The sequence below is a fragment of the Lissotriton vulgaris genome, chromosome 1_1 (assembly GCF_964263255.1).
Source record: "Lissotriton vulgaris chromosome 1_1, aLisVul1.2, whole genome shotgun sequence".
NCBI classification, from domain to species: domain Eukaryota; kingdom Metazoa; phylum Chordata; class Amphibia; order Caudata; family Salamandridae; genus Lissotriton; species Lissotriton vulgaris.
Window position 1 is genome coordinate 1323288634 of NC_141685.1, and position 23727 is coordinate 1323312360.

Consider the following 23727-nt stretch of genomic DNA (forward strand, 5'->3'; position numbering starts at 1 on the left):
AGTTCGCGATTGCAACTTATTAAATTTCTTCATACACCCACCATAGAACTTATACTACTCAGAAGATATATTAAATCCGGATATGTTTCGATTTACTCCTTTTCACGTTTTGAAATTGGACCGCTACTTCCAACCAGATACTATCACCGCGTACACGTCCTGAGACGCGCATGTGAAGTCATGTGACTTGAAAACAACACTTCCAATTGGTTCCTAGTAGTTTCTATGCTGCGTCAATACCTACGCCTGCTTCAAACACATGCACAGTTTTGAAACAGCATGGGCCTGAAAGTCACTGAGTGAAATATCATACATTACAGTCATCACTTTCAAGACGCATTCCTTCAGAGGAACACTTACCGTTTATTAGAGGTAGATCGTCCGACTCCACCGGAAAACACCCCTAATAAAAAAGACATATATATAAAATGCAGACTAGCCGCTGTATCGTACTAGCAAACTTTAACTTAAAACTCGTTAGAGAAAACAAAAGGAATCGAACAAAATCAATAGGCCACTGATAGGATCTCTTTTTGACCTTGCTAAAATAGAAACATTAGAAACAACCCCTCATGAGAAATATGAAACTAGTGAAACTAGTGAGAGAAACCGAGCTCGACGCCATCTTGCCCCCTTTTAGGCCCCATCACGAACATAGATAGCCCTACATAGCAAAACGTGATCTTATCGCCTGCCCAACTTCAGATCTGACCCCCCCCCCTTTTGCTCTCATGTCCTGTCGGAATGTCCGGCTGTAGATTACAATCACATGTTCCATTGTTCCATTTGGGAGGGGAAACGACATCAGAGCGACAAATATTAGAAATATACCACACGACAGCAAAATAACAGATTAAAACGTTTTTATTCTTGAACAAAAATATATTAAAACAACTATGGAGAACCATTACGCGAATAGTCCGGAGGCGACACCATGCGCCAAGGCCTGTCCCCAGGATGAACCAAGGAATCCGTTCCTGGGACCGTGGCAAAGAGCAGCCGGTCGCCATCGGCCAGAGAAGGCATGGGCCCGACCCGAGATGTAGTTGTCTTCCCATTCTCTTCCTCTTTCGGCGCCTTGCAGGCCACGAGGGGGGGATGTCTTGCATATGCCTCCGACCCCCCCCCCCTCTCTTTATCGCCTGGTCCGGCCATAACAAATGTCAGCAAAACGCCGTGGGGTACACTGGGAGGGAGAGACGGCGCGGACGATAATCTTTCGACACCTTGCAGGCCACGAGGGGGGATGTCTTGCATATGCCTCCGACCCCCCCCCTCTCTTCATCGCCTGGTCCGGCCATAACAAATGTCAGCAAGACGCCGTGGGGTGCACTGGGAGGGACAGGCGGCGCGGACGAGCCTCTCCCGCCTCCCCACGTGCAGGCCCCTCACCTGCACCCCCAACGCTCCACGCACCCGTCAAAGGACTCGTCCACTCTTGCGGTGCAGCGACGCTCCATGCACCTGGCAAAGGACTCGTCCACTGTGGCGGTGCAACGATGCTTCGCCCGACAGGCTTGAGTCCATCAGCTCCTGCAACCCAGTGACTGCCGGTCGTTGCAGATCTTTCCTTTCAAAATGCTGCCAACAATATTTTCTGAATGGCGTAGCCACGAGACGTTGGCGCTCTCATGCTGACGCCAGCCTCAGTTTGAATGACCAACAATCTGGGGCGCGGCGCGGAGCGCGTAACGTAAGCATAACAGGTCATGTGACTTGTTAAGGCTTTTCATTGGTTTAGAAATATTTTTATGAGCATATTTGACTATTTTATTAAAGACACTACACATAACCTGTTTTTCAAGTTATGTTTAATTTTAAAGGAAACGGTTTACATTTTCACTTTTTATTTCCAGTAAATTTGAAAAATAAATGTTTATAGTTCCATATGCTGAAGCACGTCAGCTTCCCACCCTATGTCATACAATTCTGACAAATCGGCATCCTCATCATGTTCTTCATCATCCTCAGGATTTAAATCATCTAAGGGTTCCACTTCCACTGACGTTTCAATGACATGTTCAACAATAAGATCGAGACCAACGGATTGCTCATTATCACTCATGGTTAATGTCCTTATCTTTAAAGAAAGAGAACAACAATGAGATGTTGCAGAGTAAGAGACAAATCTCAGACACTATAATAGTAAAATTGTTTAACAACAGTAACATTTTGCAGCTATTATTTAGCCATGTCCAGCGATGCTGAGGAGGTGAGTCCTATGTCCAAGTTTTCAGTGAACAGGACTCATCTCTTTTTAACCTTCGATAAGCTTCACCAACTCTGTGTCCCCTGCTCATACTTAAATGTAAAGGAGCAGATTTATGTTAACTGGCGCATCCCCAGAGATGCACCAGTTAATGTGCACCGCTGCTCTGCCACCCATGGTGTGCCGCATTTACAATGTGGAGCACCATTTACTCGCAGTGACAAAATGGCGGTCAACACTTCCTGATTTCCTTCGAATCGAACGTTAACAGACGTCACGCAGCAAAAAAAAATTCCGCTCGCGCGCAGCCCCTCTTTCCCCAAAGTAGCAATGTTGGGCTACCTTTGGGCTGCTTTCTAGTAGGGTTTTTGAGCGTCAGAAAGTCTACAAAAGCCGTCGGCAACGGCCTGGGGTGGAGAACCATTACGCGAATAGTCCGGAGGAGACACCACACGCCAAGGCCTGTCCCCAGGATGAACCAAGGGATCCGTTCCTGGGGCCGTGGCAAAGAGCGGCCGGCCGCCATCGGCCAGAGAAGGCATGGGCCCGACCCGAGATGTAGTTGTCTTCCCATTCTCTTCTTTTTTCGGTGCCTTGCAGGCCACAAGGGGGATGTGACATACCTAATAGTATAACTCATATATATCCGACCTCCCCCTCTCTTCATCGCCTGGTCCGGCCATAACAAATGTCAGCAAGACGCCGTGGGGTCCACTGGGAGGGAGAGGCGGCGCGGACGAGCCTCCCCAGATGGAGGCCCCTCAGCTGCACCCCCAACGATCCATGCACCCGGCAAAGGGTTCGTACTATGTGGCGATATAGACACTCCACGAGCCCAGCAAAGCGTTTGCATACTGTGGCGGTATAGGGACGCTCCACGAGCCCAGCAAAGGACTCTCCCACTGTTGCGGTACAGCGACGCTCCACTCACCCAGCAGGGTCTCGTCCACTGTGGCGGTGCAACGATGCTTCGCACGACAGGCTTGAGTCCATCAGCTCCTGCAACCCAGTGACTGCCGGTCGTTGCAGATCTTTCCTTTCAAAATGCTGCCAACAATATTTTCTGAATGGCGTAGCCACGAGACGTTGGCGCTCTCATGCTGACGCCAGCCTCAGTTTGAATGACCAACAATCCGGGGCGCGGCGCGGAGCGCGTAACGTAAGCATAACAGGTCATGTGACTTGTTAAGGCTTTTCATTGGTTTAGAAATATTTTTATGAGCATATTTGACTATTTTATTAAAGACACTACACATAACCTGTTTTTCAAGTTATGTTTAATTTTAAAGGAAACGGTTTACATTTTCACTTTTTATTTCCAGTAAATTTGAAAAATAAATGTTTATAGTTCCATATGCTGAAGCACGTCAGCTTCCCACCCTATGTCATATAATTCTGACAAATCGGCATCCTCATCATGTTCTTCATCATCCTCAGGATTTAAATCATCTAAGGGTTCCACTTCCACTGACGTTTCAATGACATGTTCAACAATAAGATCGAGACCAACGGATTGCTCATTATCACTCATGGTTAATGTCCTTATCTTTAAAGAAAGAGAACAACAATGAGATGTTGCAGAGTAAGAGACAAATCTCAGACACTATAATAGTAAAATTGTTTAACAACAGTAACATTTTGCAGCTATTATTTAGCCATGTCCAGCGATGCTGAGGAGGTGAGTCCTATGTCCAAGTTTTCAGTGAACAGGACTCATCTCTTTTTAACCTTCGATAAGCTTCACCAACTCTGTGTCCCCTGCTCATACTTAAATGTAAAGGAGCAGATTTATGTTAACTGGCGCATCCCCAGAGATGCACCAGTTAATGTGCACCGCTGCTCTGCCACCCATGGTGTGCCGCATTTACAATGTGGAGCACCATTTACTCGCAGTGACAAAATGGCGGTCAACACTTCCTGATTTCCTTCGAATCGAACGTTAACAGACGTCACGCAGCAAAAAAAAATTCCGCTCGCGCGCAGCCCCTCCTTCCCCAAAGTAGCAATGTTGGGCTACCTTTGGGCTGCTTTCTAGTAGGGTTTTTGAGCGTCAGAAAGTCTACAAAAGCCGTCGGCAACGGCCTGGGGTGGAGAACCATTACGCGAATAGTCCGGAGGAGACACCACACGCCAAGGCCTGTCCCCAGGATGAACCAAGGGATCCGTTCCTGGGGCCGTGGCAAAGAGCGGCCGGCCGCCATCGGCCAGAGAAGGCATGGGCCCGACCCGAGATGTAGTTGTCTTCCCATTCTCTTCTTTTTTCGGTGCCTTGCAGGCCACAAGGGGGATGTGACATACCTAATAGTATAACTCATATATATCCGACCTCCCCCTCTCTTCATCGCCTGGTCCGGCCATAACAAATGTCAGCAAGACGCCGTGGGGTCCACTGGGAGGGAGAGGCGGCGCGGACGAGCCTCCCCAGATAAAGGCCCCTCAGCTGCACCCCCAACGATCCATGCACCCGGCAAAGGGTTCGTACTCTGTGGCGATATAGAGACACTCCACGAGCCCAGCAAAGCGTTCGCATACTGTGGCGGTATAGGGACGCTCCACGAGCCCAGCAAAGGACTCTCCCACTGTTGCGGTACAGCGACGCTCCACTCACCCAGCAGGGTCTCGTCCACTGTGGCGGTGCAACGATGCTTCGCCCGAAAGGCTTGAGTCCATCTGCTCCTGCAACCCAGTGACTGCCGGTGGTTGCAGATCTCCTAAAAATGGCGGTCGACTTTGCAGGAATGGGCCTGGCGTGAAAAGTTGGCCTGGTCACCTGATAACCAGAAAATGGGCCCCTGTCTTTCCTTTCAAAATGCTGCCAACAATATTATATCAAACTCTGCATCGGTACTTACTTATAAATGCAGAAACAACTCAATTAACACAAGGGCTCTTTTCAGAGCCACCTTATATCAAAGCACTCAAACTTCTGATTTATCTCCATTTTCACACTTTTGTAAATAGGTGTGCGCGCCCGAGTGCGCGCACCCCGCAACTTTTTCGAGAAAAAAAAATATATATTTTCGCTTTTAAGGACCTTACTGCACACCCTGAGAAAACCTACGCAGCAAAACAATCTCTACCTTCTCCCCTTTCCATGTTCCAACGCTTTGAAATGACAATATATTTACTCGCAGTGACAAAATGGCGGTCAACACTTCCTGATTTCCTTCGAATCGAACGTTAACAGACGTCACGCAGCAAAAAAAAATTCCGCTCGCGCGCAGCCCCTCCTTCCCCAAAGTAGCAATGTTGGGCTACTTTTGGGCTGCTTTCTAGTAGGGTTTTTGAGCGTCAGAAAGTCTACAAAAGCCGTCGGCAACGGCCTGGGGTGGAGAACCATTACGCGAATAGTCTGGAGGAGACACCACACGCCAAGGCCTGTCCCCAGGATGAACCAAGGGATCCGTTCCTGGGGCCATGGCAAAGAGCGGCCGGCCGCCATCGGCCAGAGAAGGCATGGGCCCGACCCGAGATGTAGTTGTCTTCCCATTCTCTTCTTTTTTCGGTGCCTTGCAGGCCACAAGGAGGATGTGACATACCTAATAGTATAACTCATATATATCCGACCTCCCCCTCTCTTCATCGCCTGGTCCGGCCATAACAAATGTCAGCAAGACGCCGTGGGGTCCACTGGGAGGGAGAGGCGGCGCGGACGAGCCTCCCCAGATGGAGGCCCCTTAGCTGCACCCCCAACGATCCATGCACCCGGCAAAGGGTTCGTACTCTGTGGCGATATAGGGACACTCCACGAGCCCAGCAAAGCGTTCGCATACTCTGGCGGTATAGGGACGCTCCACGAGCCCAGCAAAGGACTCGCCCACTGTTGCGGTACAGCGACGTTCCACGAGCCCAGCAGGGTCTCGTGTACTGTGGCGGTGCAACGATGCTTCGCCCGACAGGCTTGAGTCCATCTGCTCCTGCAACCCAGTGACTGCCGGTGGTTGCAGATCTCCTAAAAATGGCGGTCGACTTTGCAGGAATGGGCCTGGCGTGAAAAGTTGGCCTGGTCACCTGTTAACCAGAAAATGGGCCCCTGTCTTTCCTTTCAAAATGCTGCCAACAATATTATATCAAACTCTGCATCGGTACTTACTTATAAATGCAGAAACAAATCAATTAACACAAGGGCTCTTTTCAGAGCCACCTTATATCAAAGCACTCAAACTTCTGATTTATCTCCATTTTCACACTTTTGTAAATAGGTGTGCGCGCACCCCGCAACTTTTTCGAGAAAAAAAGATATATATTTTCGCTTTTAAGGACCTTACTGCACACCCTGAGAAAACCTACGCAGCAAAACAATCTCTACCTTCTCCCCTTTCCATGTTCCAACGCTTTGAAATGACAATATATTTACTCGCAGTGACAAAATGGCGGTCAACACTTCCTGATTTCCTTCGAATCGAACGTTAACAGACGTCACGCAGCAAAAAAAAATTCCGCTCACGCGCAGCCACTTGGGTGCGCGCACGCATGCGCGCCTATAGATATATAATTGACTTTAACTTTAATTTTCTCAACAACTACTGAACGGATTTACACCATTCCAAAAAAAGCGTAATCTGCGAGCCGGACTGTACAGTTTTGCCAAATTTCTTATAAATCCATTCACCCGTTCGACCTGTAGCCGAGTCTAAAGGTCCTATGGAAAATAACATGGAGAAAACACGTTTTGGGACCCCCCTTTTATCTCAGCCCCCACTTGACCAATCCCCCCCAAACTTTTAGGGAAGGAGCGCAGCGGACTGAGCCATCTTCTTTGAGACATTCGCTAAGATTCTTCAACCAGGGCCAAAGTTATTCCAAATAGAATGTTGAGCATTTCCTATGGAAACTAGGTCCTAACTATAACTACCTACTGGCGACCGCATGTTATGTACATGAAAGTTTGAAAAACACTAATAAAAGCAAAGCTAAAAAAGCACCTAATTACAAACAGAATTGCTTTAACTTAGACGATGGCGAGACCTATTGCATTTTCAATGATTGTTTTTATTTACTTTCAGCCATGTTACAACATTGCTAAGAAACATTGGCAAAGCCAATTAATTTCACATAGGTGAGACCTATTGGCTTTGCCAATGCTCGTTAAAGCTGCTGTTATAAAATGCTTCATTGACATTGTAACATTGCAGCTGACCAGGATTTGAGAACTCAATTAGGTGATGGTTTTTATTGTTTCCTTCGCCTTTATGATAATAAAATGCATTGCACAACTGAAAGGTTTATTCGAAAAATGGCCAAATATGTGAACTTTTTAAATGGAATTCTTTCATCGAATGCATGAGCTGGCCACTTTTATTGGCAGCATGTTTTGTTTTATTTATTTTTGTGGCCTATTCTGGAATAAAAAATAAACATAATGTACCCATAGCATTAGCTAGTCAGGGCCAGATCGATTGGCTTTCCCAACACATTTGTTCTGCTTTCCACTGATAGATGATGGTGTGTACTGCCGTGCACTCTGACATCACCAGAGGTAACAAAAACAAGCATTTACAATGCAATAGGTCTCGTGTTAATTAAGTTTAAGCTATTGGCATTGCTTAATATTGCAACACCAATTGCACCAAAAGTCTATAAATTGTAGGCCCAAAAAATGTGTATTTATTTTTATAGCAGTGGTGGCATGCTGCGCTTTAGATGAATATCTTTGAAAGTAAAGTGCGCCATACTGTGATTGCTACAATAGTTATTTGTGGATGCGTTAACAATTGATGTGTGCACTGATGGCTCACTACTCACTACTCTGTACTCACCACTCTGCACTCACTACTCTGCACTCACTACTCACTACTCTGCACTCACTACTCACTACTCTGCACTCACTACTCACTACTCTGCACTCACTACTCACTACTCTGCACTCACTACTCACTACTCTGCACTCACTACTCTGCACTCACTACTCTGCACTCACTACTCACTACTCTGCACTCACTCTCTGCACTCACTACTCTGCACTCACAACTCACTACTCTGCACTCACTACTCACTACTCTGCACTCACTACTCACTACTCTGCACTCACTACTCACTACCCACTACTCTGCACTCACTACTCTGCACTCACTACTCACTACTCTGCACTCACTACTCACTACTCTGCACTCACTACTCACTACTCACTACTCTGCACTCACTACCCTGCACTCACTACCCTGCACTCATTACTCTGCACTCACTACTCATTACACTGCACTCACTACTCATTACTCTGCACTCACTACTCTGCACTCACTACTCTGCACTCACTACTCTGCACTCACTACCCTGCACTCACAACTCTGCACTCACTACTCTGCACTCACTACTCACTACTCTGCACTCACTACTCACTACTCTGCGCTCACTACTCTGCACTCACTACTCACTACTTTACACTCACTACTCTGCACTCACTACTCTGCACTCACTACTCTGCACTCACTACTCATTACTCTGCACTCACTACTCATTACTCTGCACTCACTACTCTGCACTCACTACTCTGCACTCACTACTCTGCACTCACTACCCTGCACTCACTACTCTGCACTCACTACTCTGCACTCACTACTCTGCACTCACTACTCACTACTCTGCACTCACTACTCACTACTCTGCACTCACTACTCTGCACTCACTACTCACTACTTTGCACTCACTACTCTGCACTCACTACTCTGCACCCACAACTCTGCACTCACTACTCTGCACTCACTACTCTGCACTCACTACTCACTACTTTGCACTCACTACTCACTACTCTGCACTCACTACTCACTACTCTGCACTCACTACTCTGCACTCACTACTCTGCACTCACTACACTGCACTCACTACTCTGCACTCACTACTCACTACTCTGCACTGTGAATGTGAATGTGAATGTGAATGTGAATAGGCTTTTATAGAGCGCACTTACACTCCAGGGAGCATCTTGGCGCTAGACATCACTGTCCCGAAAAAGAAGAAGGGGGGATGCTGCTTAAGGTAGATCATATTCATAGATCCTGGTCTATGAATAAAATGTAGGGTTAGATTAACGCCAAGCAGAGTGAGTCTTCGGTTTTTAAGATCCATGTTTTGAGCGTTTTGCGAAACAGTTTTTCGGAATGGATCAAGCGCATTTGTGGTGGGAGCTTGTTCCAGGCTTTGGCTCCAAGTACTCCGATGGATTTTCCACCTTTTGTGGTTAGTCTAAATTTGGGAACTGCGAGTAGGTTTAGGTTGGATGATCTGAGTGACCGTGAGGGAGTGTATCTTCCAAACCTCTGGGACAGGTATGTCGGTCCCGACTGGTGGTAGGCTCTGAAAGTGATGAGCAGGATTTTAAATAGCACTCTTTTGTGGATGGGTAACCAGTGCAGGGTTTTGAGTGCTTTTGAGGCAGATGATTTCCTGGGTAGTCTTAGCACCAGGCGGGCGGCGGCGTTTTGAACCATCTGCAGCTTGTGCAGGACGGCTCTGTTTGAGCCTGCATAGATGCTATTGCAGTAGTCTAAGCGGGATGTGATGAGGGCTACTGCCACAGTCTTTCTAGCTGTTAAGGGAAGGAGGTCGAAGAACCTTCTAAGACCTTTGATGATATTGAAGCAGGACCCTGCCACTGTACCTGCTTGTTGCTTAAAGGATAAGGCTTCATCAAACCTTATCCCAAGGTTGCGGGCCGACGTGATGGTGTTTGGTGGAATTTCGGCGTCTTGGGGCCACCAATTGGTGGGGGAGAAAAGTTTGTTTTGGCCAAAAGGGAGGATTTCAGTTTTACCTGAATTACATTTAAGGTGGTGCGTACGCATCCATTCAAAGGTTGCCGTCAGACAGTTTCTTAAATTTTCCTCCGCTTTAGAAGAGTTGTTATCCAGTACTAGGATGAGCTGGGTGTCGTCAGCGTAAGATATCGTGCTGATGTTAAAGGATGTGATGAGTTCAATCAGGGGGGTCATATAAAGGTTGAACAAAACCGGGCTCAGGCTTGAGCCTTGTGGTACCCCTGTCTTTATGGTTTTTTCATCCGAGCAGTAGTTTCCTAGCATGGTGACTTGCCTCCTATGGCTTAGGAAGTTTTTAAGCCATTCGAGGGCGGTTCCTGCTAGCCCTGACTTTGTCAGGCGGCCTATCAACACGGGGTGTGAGACCGTGTCAAAGGCCGCCGACAGGTCGAGCAGGATCAGGACGGCCTTTTTCCCTTGGTCCAGTGCCATCTTGAGGGTCTCTACAGTATGTAGGAGGGCTGACTCCGTGGAGTGTTTGGCCCTGAAACCAGCCTGGTTAGGATGAAATAGGTGGTTTTCCTCTAGATGTTTAGTCAACTGTTTATTTACTGCAGCTTCGGTCAGTTTGAACAGTAGTGGGAGCAACGAGATGGGGCGAAGGTTGGAGAGCGTAGTGGGGTCAGGTAGGGTTTTTTTCTGCAGAGGTTTGACTCACTCTCTGCACTCACTACTCACTACTCTGCACTCACTACTCACTACTCTGCACTCACTGCTCACTACTCTGCACTCACTACTCACTACTTTGCACTCACTACTCACTACTCTGCACTCACTACTCACTACTCTGCACTCACTACTCTGCACTCACTACCCTGCACTCACTACCCTGCACTCACTACTCTGCACTCACTACTCACTACTCTGCACTCACTACTCACTACTCTGCACTCACTACTCACTACTCACTACTCTGCACTCACTACTCACTACTCTGCACTCACTACTCACTACTTTGCACTCATTACTCTGCACTCACTACTCACTACTCTGCACTCACTACTCACTACTCACTACTCTGCACTCACTACTCACTACTCACTACTCTGCACACACTACTCACTACTCACTACTCTGCACTCACTACTCACTACTCTGCACTCACTACTCACTACTCTGCACTCACTACTCACTACTCACTACTCTGCACTCACTACTCACTACTCTGCACTCACTACTCTGCATTCATTACTCTGCACTCACTACTCTGCACTAACTACTCTGCACACTCACTCACTACTCACTACTCTGCACTCACTACTCACTACTCACTACTCTGCACTCACTACTCACTACTCTGCACTCACTACTCTGCACTCTGTACTCACTACTCTTCACTCACTACTCTGCACTCTGCACTCACTACACTGCACTCACTACTCTGCACTCACTACTCTGCACTCACTACTCTGCACTCACTCCTTACTACTCTGCACTCACTACTCACTACTCTGCACTCACTACTCACTACTCACTACTCTGCACTCACTACTCACTACTCTGCACTCACTACTCTGCACTCACTACTCTGCACTAACTACTCTGCACACTCACTCACTACTCACTACTCTGCACTCACTACTCACTACTCACTACTCTGCACTCACTACTCACTACTCTGCACTCACTACTCTGCACTCTGTACTCACTACTCTTCACTCACTACTCTGCACTCTGCACTCACTACCCTGCACTCACTACTCTGCACTCACTACTCTGCACTCACTACTCTGCACTCACTACTCTGCACTCACTACTCACTACTCTGCACTCACTACTCACTACTCTGCACTCATTACTCTGCACTCACTACTTTGCACTCACTACTCTGCACTCTCACTCACTACTCATTACTCTGCACTCACTACTCATTACTCTGCACTCACTACTCATTACTCTGCACTCACTACTCACTACTCTGCACTCACTACTCTGCACTCACTACTCACTACTCTGCACTCACTACTCACTACTCTGCACTCACTACTCTGCACTCACTACTCTTCACTCACTACTCACTACTCTGCACTCACTACTCACTACTCTGCACTCACTACTCTGCACTCACTACTCACTACTCTGCACCCACTACTCTGCACTCACTACTCTGCACTCACTACTCACTACTCTGCACTCACTACTCACTACTCTGCACTCACTACTCTGCACTCACTACTCACTACTCTGCAGTCACTACTCACTACTTTGCACTCACTACTCACTACTCTGCACTCACTACTCACTACTCTGCACTCACTACTCACTACTCTGCACACACTACTCATTACTCTGCACTCACTACTCACTACTTTGCACTCACTACTCACTACTTTGCACTCACTACTCACTACTCTGCACTCACTACTCACTACTCTGCACTCACTACTCACTACTTTGCACTCACTACCCACTACTCTGCACTCACTACTCACTACCCACTACTCTGCACTCACTACTCTGCACTCACTACTCACTACTCTGCACTCACTACTCTGCACTCTGCACTCACTACTCACTACTCTGCACTCACTACTCTGCACTCACTACTCACTACTCTGCACTCACTACTCTGCACTCACTACTCTGCACTCACTACTCACTACTCTGCACTCACTACTCACTACTCTGCACTCACTACTCTGCACTCTGTACTCACTACTCTGCACTCTGCACTCACTACTCTGCACTCTGCACTCACTACCCTGCACTCACTACTCTGCACTCACTACTCTGCACTCACTACTCACTACTCTTCACTCACTACTCACTACTCTGCACTCACTACTCACTACTCTGCACTCACTACTCTGCACTCACTACTCTGCATATTCAAGTGCAGCAGGTGCTTGGTAAACTTGCTGAAGGAAATCGAACCATAAAAAGTTTGACAAAAGTGAGTGATGAAACGTTTGAAGCAGCTTCGACTCCAAAAGTAACAGTGAGATTGAAGAGTGGGAGATCCCACATAATAAATAAAAAACCTTGTTTTGATTGTATTTCTGCGGTTCCACATTGCACCTACGGCACCTGCACTCTACGGTATAACACAAAGTGTATGCCGGGAGAAGACCTCCAGCTGCAATGGGTTGCCCATTAACTCAAATGAAATATAATTCTCTTGAACACAACACACCTACCGTACGCTGTGAAGTTCTTTGCTTTTTGTGTACTTTCACAGCCTACAAACGTGTTCCCGCATGCCATACTTCATTTTAAGTTCCATAATGGCCAGTGAATTTAAGAATTTAAGCCCCTTCACCTCTGCACCATCTGCATATTAACAGCCTTTCAGCATTCAAAACCTATCGTGGGGCGGAACTTCAACATCAGAGAAAACGAAACCTATCGTGGGGCGGGACTTCCGTCTTTTGAAGCCCGAGCCCACGGAGTGCCTGGCCAGAGGAGCGGTGGTGACTGGGAGCCCCGCTGAAGTGGTGGCGGTAAGTGGGCGGGGTGGGCGGGGGTTGGGGGGGTCTCGGTGCCCCTGTTTGTGTGTGTGCGAGAGTGTGCATGTGTGCGACACCATGGGGTGGGGGTGTCTGTATGTGTGCGTGCGTGTATGTGCGCTCGTGTTTGGGTCTCTGTGTGTGCGCATGCGTGCAGGGGGAAGTGTGCCTGTGTATGTATGCGCTTCCCAGGAGACAGACACGGCGAGCGCGTTTTGCGAGATGCGAGGGCAGGTGCTGTCTCCCGAGAAGCAGACTCCGTAACAATAGATCTCGGCGAGTACAGCGCTTACGCGCTGTATCGCTACGAGACCTAAAAAAAGCCACCAGGTTGGATTAAGAAAGCTCTGCATGTGTAGGGTGGAAATGGAAGAAAGCTTGACAGCTCTTGAGTTGTTATTTTCCCCTGGCCTGCGGTTGCAGCTGAGGCCAGAGTCGGAACAAGTAGAGATGAGGCATGGCCGCCTTTATGAATGACTGTCAGGGAATGCCCCGGTTACTTACCGGCAATATTCATTTCTCCGAGTCCTGGTCATCCTGGATGCAGCCCTGAGTCCCGCCCTCCCGCCCGGGCATGGCCGTTGACTATTTCCTGTTGTACTGGTGTCTTTTTGATGTGGTATGTTACAGGAAGTGTGTTAGCTCCTCGCTTTTGTGGTGGCTCCTGGGTAACGGGGGCCGTTTTGGGGGGAACTTTTTGAGTTTCAGCTAGGGAATTGGTTCTGCCAGCAAGGAGAACTATCTAATGTAAGGACTGCATCCGGGAAGACGGGCGAGGAGGTAATGAACTATCAAATCCCACTAAACCTTTCGCCGTGAGGCCACTGCACCGCCCTACATTTTTCATTTCGTGTATGCATGTTTCAGCCATGCATACACGTAATCCTGAAGCATGCCCTAACACAGCTATCAGCAGAGGCGCACTAGAGCCGCATTTCGGGGAGGGGGGGAGGGGGGGGGGGGGGGGTTAAGAAAAAATTTCTGGTGGGGGCTGAAACATTAAGCAGTAGGTAGAGTGGCGCTGCAGGGGCTCTTAGAAGGGGTGAAACGTCAACAAAGCCTCTTTAACGTGCACACGGTCTTTTAAGGACCTGTGAAGTGCTCGGGTGCGGCTGTGTTTGTGCCCGGGAGCTGTCTGAGCCCGGCTGCCACACACGACGGGTGGGGGGGTGGGGGCTACTGAAGCCCTTTGATTTCAATGGGTGTTGCGCGCCGGGTTATCAGCATTCAGTTACTGCTTTGTACTTTCCGGACCAATCATTGTTGATAACTGTTTTATCGTCTGGCCGATGTGTCCTTGGACTTTATCACTGACGCAGGCTCAGACATATACTGAGGGAACCTTGAGTCACAGCGGGAAGCTCCACCAGCCCGGGTTGTGCTGAGATGTCACTATTGTTTTGCAAAAATGAAAAGCACAAGGTACGATAAAAGAGAATGGATTGCCAACTCGAATTTTTGCACCCAAAACATTTCCCTGCTCCATGTTAGTTGAACATAGTTTTTATAAGGTATATAGGTATATATCCTGTGAAACACAACAACACCCATGTTTCTTGAATCCCAGATCAACCTGAAAAAAATGTGCGTCTGTGCTGAAAGAGCCATGTTCATTGTTCTCTGTAAACAGCTGGAGGTTTTGAGTTCCTATGTATTCAAGAGAAGGTTTTCTGAACTGCACTAAGGGGCGAACCCTTTAAATCAGACAGGAGTTTTTTTCAGAAACTTCATTGGTGGGCCAATGTGTTTTTTTAGTCAGGAAGACTGATTTTCTTTCTTTCACTTCTGTATCTATAGATAGTTTACACACAAGTATGGCTATGGTTCCAAGCTAACCAGTGTTTTCCAAATATGGAAATTGTTGAGTATAGGTTCCTTTTCGTTATTGGTTCTAAAAATTGTTTAGATTGCCAAGTTGCTATTTCCTTTGAGCAGGTTCTGGTGCAAAGCGGTAAGGGTGTGGATGACCAATTCCCAAGTCAATGATGGGGCTCCTGTCACCTTTTCCCCAGTGAGAACAATGTTCTCTGCTGGGTCGATGGTAGGGGTTTCTCTGGTAATGCCAAACTCTAAAACAAAAATAAGCCGGTTCCACGACACAGGAGTTCCATTTGGAGTTAGGGGAGTCCAGACTATTTTGAACAACTAGAACATTTATGGAAGAGTAATAAGAAAACAGATGATGAACAAGACGGGTATTACGACTGGGGCATAAGTAAAAAATGCAGGAATATAACAGATCTATATAGAGGAAATTGTTGAAGCGGAATGCTCTAGAAGTGGCAATATAAGGTCCTGGTGTAACCAGAAGATATTGAACTGGGGGAAAGCAGTCAATGTGTAATTTAGGCACTAGCGGATGACATGAAAAGAAGTTTCCCGCAGCTCACCCGGGAGATGAGTATATGATGTGAGCACACAGGAACACTATTAAGATATTTTGCGAAAATTATTACATTTTAGCCTATTACTAGAATTTTTTGGACTGATGAGTTTGAAGAGGGACATCTGAGGAAGCCGCTATCAACAACGAGAAGGGAAAAATAACCTAACCAGACTTTTTTGAGTGTGCACGTTTAACATGGTTACAAAGAGATAGAAATGCAAAGCATGACTATGTTTGATTTATGTGGGGATGGCACTTATCCTGTATGTGAAATTAGTTTGTTTCTAATGGAATTCAAGAAGAGGATGAAAAGGAAAGGAGGAGCTTACGGTTAGGGCAGGAAAGTTCCTTCTTGACAGGCTTTTTTCCATTGTGGAAGATGTCAGCCAACCAGGTGGTGCAGAGGTTTATGCTTGATTTTGGATTGGAAAATTTGAGGAGATAATGCCTTATTTCAGACTGGACAGGCAAGAACAAAATAGGTTTGTGCGAAGAGAAGAAGTCCAGTAGGCCATGGGATTGGTCGGTCAGTGAGACAGATCATAACAGGTGCTGCTGGTAGGCCCAAGAGCTGGACTTTCACAAGGTCAAGCAGATGAGGCTATTTGACCCAGGCTCTGCTGTTTTCACTGCTTCGCACTACTGCTCCTAAGTGTATTTATGTATCAGAATTTATATGCCATGGAAAGTTAGATGTATTAAATTAGTTACAGTAGGGTTTTTAAAGTAGTGGGCCACTGGAATTAAGGATTGCATACTCACACCTGTCACATAAACATTTTTTACACACTGCTCCTGTTCTTTAATGACTTTCCTGTCGTCCAGGGGACCACGTCTAGACTCTATGCAGCAACACACTGGAACATCCTTAGTACGCTCTGGGATCTGGTTAGTTCATATGTAGCCCGTCCAAGGGCGAGGCTGCATTGGGCAGGCTCTCATCATTTCATTTGCAATTCTATTATTGTCACCACTTTGAAAGTATTCTTCCGATAAAACAGATATTTTTATGTCAATGCCAGTGGAAATAAAACAAGCATTGGCAAAGCCAATAGGTCTCGGCAGTGCCAGAGCTATTGGCTTTGTCAATGTCTTTCAGCCATGTTGTATAGCAGCACGGCTGATGTTCAGCATGGCTGAAAGTCATGCAAAAAAGCTCTATGACGCGACCAACTTACTTCTGCACAGTAAAACCATCTTGTTCACCTTTATCACATTCATACATGCCAACATTTTAAAAGTGAAAAGTGGGAGCTTTTAAAAAGACAAATCGGGGGACTGCAGCCAACTGACATATATTGAAGCAGAGGCATTTTAGGCGAGAGACGGATGCAACAAATCATTTTTGGGGTCAAAAATCCAGAGGCATCCACCTGAATTCAGTCTGTTGTCATATATGCAATTATTATTCACCTCAAATGCGTTGCACATTATGTGTAATGGAAACTCAGGCTCAGTGAACCCTCATACAGCAAGAAAATTCCAGACTATAGACTTTGTGTTTGACAGGACAACAAACACACTAGTGAAAACACTTCAGTCCTGCTTAGTTGCGACTTGCTTGTATGCTGATGCAAAACTATCTTATTTGCAGATATCTCCTTTTAGTTCACCTAGCTGCGCTGCGCCTCTACTAATCAGCCCAAAGCAGAGACCCATCAGCTGATATGCTTTCCAAACCTTCGGATCTTTGCATGGCCCAGTCTGCGATAGAACGCGTGCCCGGTCACGAGGATGGGCGCGGGAAACATTAACTACTCCCAATAGCACATGTATTGGTCACGATTGTAATTGAAACCATTTTAAAGACTTTTTTAAGCACTATAGCCACCTATCAAAATGTGGCCCCATTTACGTTTCAAGTGCAAAGGAGAGGATGTGGCGTAATGGCCAAGGCAACCGTATTTGGAGCTGGGGGTCCAGGTTCGACCCTCGGCGTTGGCTCAACATTCTGTGACTCTGGGTAAATCATTTAATCTCCACATGCCTGCCAAGAAAAAAAAACCTGAGTGTGTCCTTGTGTAACCTAACTGGTGCTCATGTAAAGCTCTCCAATACCTTCGGGTCAGGGCACGAGTCAGGTGTACACGCAGGTAGATTGCGTCCACCCACTTTTTTCACAAGGTGAACGCCGGCCACCCTGCCAAGAAATTCGGCCTCACTGAATAATGTGCTGAACTTGTCCCGGTGTAATTTCCAAACACAGGGACACTTTCAGCAGCGCCTGCACGTTATCTGCTTTCCATCTGTAACAAGCAACAAGGTGCAGGCAGGGACAGGATGGGGCTTTCTTATTTAAGACTCCTGCTGGGCCCATAACAAAGGCCTAATTTGAGAGGTCATCAGGCCTCCTTCTGTTTGAGTCTCTTGGCTGGGGCAGTCAGGAGACTCACACCTGATGCAAATGAAGATGATGGCAAACAAAGGCTCACATCTTGTTAGCACTACACACATACTTAAGAGAGGGAGCTTTTCACTTTATTCAGTCCCTATTTAGGAGATATGCATGCACTGTAATTATCAGATGTGTTGGTCTTTCCCAGTATTTACACAAAGCAAATTGCATTTATATAGAGCTTGCTTCCCCTGAGAAGGCATTGAAATAATTTAAGTACCACCATTATTTCTTGTAAAACCCTAGTCATTCCATTGCAGGGTGTCAGAGAGCTTTACATCAACACATGCACATTACTTGTACAATAAATGATACAAGTTTGTAAATGAATATACCGGATATGGTACATAAAAATGGGGGATTACAAGGTGTAGAAGTCACATTTCATCTTCCATAGCTCACTGTGCTATTATCCTCTCAATGCGCTCAAACATACACATGATAGACCTGCGAAATATATAAGTGAGGGCTTTAGATCTGATGTCATTTCTTGTGATGCCACTTTGTGTAAAGTTGTGGCTTGTGATGACACTTTATATGATGTCAATTCCTGTGATACCATGTGTGATGTCATGTGCGCTGTGATGTCCTGCGTCATGGTGTTGCGCACGGTGATGTTGTGTGCTGTGATATGGCGCACCGTGATGGCACTTGCATAGTGCCTAACTAGATTAGTCCCCCCACTTCTTTTTTTAGTTCGAGCCTGTAACAGCGTGTATGCTCTGTTCTGGCGAAAGACCTCATGTAGGGGCATCTAAAACTAACCTAAGAATCGCACACGCTTGTGCGTGTGCTTTTCGTTTTGCCCCACGATATTGGCCTTTGCGTGCATCTTTTTAACAAAGACAGCACGCAATTGGCCAAAGGTGGGCGCATTGCTCTGCCCACGGCCTATTGGTGTCAGTTACCCACAGGCCCAACATCTGTTTTGCATTATCGTGTCCGATAATGCAAAACAGATGTCTCGCTGTGGCAAGGGCGCACCACTTGCATGCTTGTTCTGCTTACAAAGGCTGCACGACGTGCGCAGCTGGGACAGGGGCTTTGTTAATGGTTGCACATGTTTATTTTTTGCATCGCGCTTTCACTGAAACTGAAAGCGCAATGCAAAAAATAAACTCAGACCTGCTTTTACCTCCTGTTCTGCTTGCAATAAATGTTCCTGCTGAATGAACGCTTGAAGGAAACACACTGGTTGAAGGGTGAAGAAATTCCTTTGGCTGGGGCTTTGAGGTACACAACTCAAGTGCTTTTTTATTTGTATTTTGTGAAGTTTTATATAGCATGAATTATAGCGCTTTACATGAGCACCCATTCATAGAGTGTTCGCGGACACAGTGCTGAAACCTCCAAACAAAGCTGCGTCACCCCTGCTCATAGAGTGTTCACGGACCTGGTGCCGAAACCTCCAAACAAAGCCGCGTCACCACAGCGCTGGTCCTCTTCATGAACTGCTGCCCACTGTCTCACATACCTTGCAATCTGAAGATGGCTTCCAAGAATGCAGGACCAGAATGGCCAACGCACTGGAGCATCCATGCTGACACCATTGCAAGGACACCGCTTCTGAAAACCTTATCAGGCCACGGGGAAGGAGAGAGCCGGCAGCGCTGACCTTCTGTCCCCGTGTCACACAAGCTGCTCTTTCTCTCTTCTCTTAATTCCTTTGGCTGGGTCTTTGAGGTGCACGACTTGCGTGCTTTTTTATTTGTATTTTGTGCAGTTTTATATAGCATGAATTATAGCGCTTTACATGAGCACCCGTTCATTGAGTGTTCGTGGACACAGTGCTGAAAACTCCAAACACAGCTGCGTCACCCCCGTTCACAGAGTATTTGCGGACACGGTGCTGAAACATCCAAACAAAGCAACTTCACCACAGCGCTGGCCCTCTTCCCGCACTGCTGCCCACTGTCTCACATTCCTTGCAATCTGAAGATGGCTCCAAAGCATGCAGGACCAGAATGGCCTACACGCTAAAGCATCCATGCTGCCGCCATTGCAAGGACACCGCTTCTGAAAATCTTATCAGGCCACGGGGAAGGAGAGAGTCGGCAGCGCTGACCTTCTGTCCCTGTGTCACATAAGCCGCTCTTTCTCGCTTCTCTAAATTCCTTTGGCTGGGGCTTTGAGGTACACGACTTGCGTGTTTTTTTATTTGTATTTTGTGCAGTTTTATATAGCACGAATTATAGAGCTTTATATGAGCACCTGTTACGTTACACAAGGACACATTCATTTTTGGTAGGCAGCACAGGAGATTAAGGACACATTCATTTTTGGTGTTCGCGGACACGGTGCTGAAACCTCCAAACAAAGCTGCATCACCACATCGCTGGCCCTCTTCCCGCGCTGCTGCCCACTGTCGCGCACAACTTGCAATCCGAAGATGGCTCCAAGTCTTGCAGGACCATAATGGCCTACGTGCCCGAGCATCCATGCTACTGCCATTGCAAGGACACCGCTTCTGAAAACCTTATCAAGCCACGGGGCAGGAGAGAGCCAGCGACCCTGACCTTCTGTCCCCATGTCACACAAGCTGCACCTTCTCTCTTCTCTAAATTCCTTTGGCTGGGGCTTTGAGGTACAAGACTCGTGTGCTTTTTTATTTTTATTTTGTGCAGTTTTATATAGCACGAATTATAGCGCTTTATATGACCACCTGTTACGTTACACAAGGACACATTCATTTTTGGTAGGCAGCACAGTGGATTAAGTGATTTGACCAGAATCACACTATTTTGAGCCAATGCCAATGCTCGAGCCTGTTTTCCCAAAGTCGGCAGATCTGGCCATTACACCGTCATGAAAACCTTTCTTGAATCAGACTGTCTCATGCCATTTAAGGACGACATGGCATTGTTCCAATGATCGTATGAGAACGCAAACTGCACCCTTTTTCTCGAATAATCTTTAAACTTGCATATCTTTCTATTTGTGATTTTGTCAACATGTTTAATTGTCGCACACCGTCTACTGGTGAAACTGCATGTCTCAAAAGTAAACGTAATGTTGGCTACAAACGCAGGACAAGTTGAGGATGCCACATATGACCTGGATCATCTTAGCAGCTGTGCATCTCAGAACACCAATAAAATACAGTCACAAATTGCATGAACACTTTAAAACCTAAGGAAAGTTAAACTTAAATCGTACAGTAGATGCTAGTGCAGGTTCACTAAAGCAAACGTATTCTCCACCCCCTTGCGGGGCTTGAATGTGAGACTCCCAACAAGAAAGAACACGCCATTTTTCATTGATAGTAATGTAATGTCTGAGTGGAATTGTAATTCCACATCACTGAAGCAGGGCCTACTACTGTGAGGCTGTTCCTCATCTCCTGAGGATCAGGAAGGACAATTGTAACACAGTGTCCAAAGCAGCCCTAGAATTGTCTTCTCATGTGAGTGAAGTAGCTCACCTGAAGTAAGATTGCCTGTAACAGCAGGCAACACACAGACGCTGCATCTCTCTCTCTCCCACCAGTCGTGGAAAGCAGGCTTGGCATTTAGCTCCTGGGTCCGAAAAGTCAGGAGTAGTGTGCATGGGCGTTTTGAATTAAATAGTTGTGTGCCCTATTTCTTAAACAGGTGTGGGTATCAGTGTGAGGATTATGAGACCTCTCACAGCCAGATTGCTGTACCTAGTTACAAAATCAGTTCGGTCTCTCCAGAGCAAGTACGAACTCTACAAATCCCTCTTGCACAGGAGAGGGTGCAGCAGCGTATGAAAATGAGGTAGTTTTAAACTGCTGCTGATGGATTGTCCTACATTTGGACGGAGCAGAGATCCCCTCGAAGGAGAGAGTTCAGGGAGGTCAGTGCAGCACCCAGTGAGTGGTATTTGTTTGGCTGCTCCTGAGAGTCTCTGTGCTCCAAAGCCAGCATTAGTAATATGCTATGGGTGCAAAATGTAAAGCCTTGCCTCAAATGAATGGGCCCACACACTGCTGCAAATGAGGATACACTTCCTTGATATGTGAATCTTTTTGAACAGATGTAAAAAAACGTTGCATTGGACTTTCTCGGCACATTTGCAACCATTAGAATATCTATGACATTACACAGTTCAAATCAAATGCAAAACTGTCAGTCAAAACTCATTAGTTAGTTTCATGCTGAGGATATACTGTAACACTGAGACACATAGGCGAACGTGTTGGACAGTTTAGGACAGTTAAAACAGAACCTTTGTTGCTGAATGTATGTGTTCAGTTTACTCTACGCTATATTTGTACATTTTGCCAGGCCATAAGCCAGTGCCATGTCTGCTGTGTTAAAGCAAGCTTTTACAGCAGCAGCACATGTTCTGATCACCAGCCGGCGAAAGGCTGGGAGCAATAGTCCTTTTTAGGTCTCGCCTACGCAGCGCGCATGTGCTGCATAGAGAGAGACCTAATGCCATGGGCACAGCTTTCCCAGCAAACACCTGCACGCGTTGCATTGCTTGCAATGGCAGCGCATGCACGTGTGGGGATGTCCTAGCGGGAGCGCGCGCGCCATATGGTCGCACATCCTGCTAGGAAATCGCGCATGCCCCCTTCCCTGCTGCTGAGGCGCGTGCTTGTTTAGCTAGTAGTTTATTTTTATTTTTAGTGAGCAGCGCCATCTTGTGGCAATTAGAAGGTATAGCTCTTCTGGGAGCTCTCTCCTTCTTGCTGACCCTCTTGTTCTTCATCACTTCCCAGTCTTTCTGCCCTTGGGCTTAGTCCGGTTTATTATCTCTTTATATATTTTCTTCAGCCCTTGCTCCCACATGCTCTGGCTCAGTGCATCCTCCTCACCACTCGCGCCTCAGACAGGCCTACGATGGCCTTGTGTCAACCAGCACACGCTTCGACGATTGCCTGTGGCCGGCTTCTCCACTCATGGAGTCCCGCCTACAAGAAGATAACAGGATCAACTGCTCTCCACCAGCTCATCGACCGGCCACTGCACCTCTGCGCTGCTGGCCCATCCCTTCTCCGGCTCCTCTTGCCAGATGCACCGCACTCACGCTGGTGCAGCTGAGTCTCCTCGATGGGGACACAGTCACTACCGTGAAACCGCACCTCACCGCATTGACTGCTTCACTCCAGGCTCCTTCCCACGCCGATACCCGGCCCTCAGAGGTGAGTATTCTGTTCCCTCGTTTCTCCCTTAGTTTGGGGGCAGCTGCTCCCAGGCAGCGCTTGTTTTTAGTGTATACGCTGACAGTCAGACTCTTCCCCTTGTGATCCCACCCCTTTTATGCATACCCCTATTTACGGTATCCAGGTGTATTTTGTTTCCCCTTTTGCCAGCACTGGTATCTTTCATTCTGCTCACACACATTCTCGTTTACTCGCAGACATACACGTGACCTCTCTGACTCGCCTGTCCATCTTTCTCCTCTGGTGTCCTGCCTCACATTTTTAATCTGCCAGTTCAACCCCTCTAAAACATTCTACTCTTCTAACCCCCCCCTTTTCTCATAATTTCCGTTTGTCTTCCTTCGGCTATACTTGACTATTTTTATTTGATACAAATTAAAAACAGTGCAAAATTATTGTATAATGT

At 47.0% G+C, this 23727-nt stretch overlaps 1 protein-coding gene across 2 annotated transcripts in view; it reads right to left on the reverse strand.

The window, feature by feature from the left end:
• The window catches only part of LOC147749086 (retinol dehydrogenase 16-like), a 94358-nt gene that overhangs the window by 61932 nt on the left and 8699 nt on the right, over positions 1-23727 (reverse strand). The window contains exon 2 of one of the 2 annotated variants that reach the window (XM_086965976.1): positions 361-403. The exons of the other annotated variant lie outside the window; for it this stretch is intronic. Coding sequence (XP_086822102.1) covers positions 361-403 — 43 coding nt within the window. The remainder of the gene's footprint in view (positions 1-360; positions 404-23727) is intronic. 2 annotated transcript variants of the gene reach the window in all.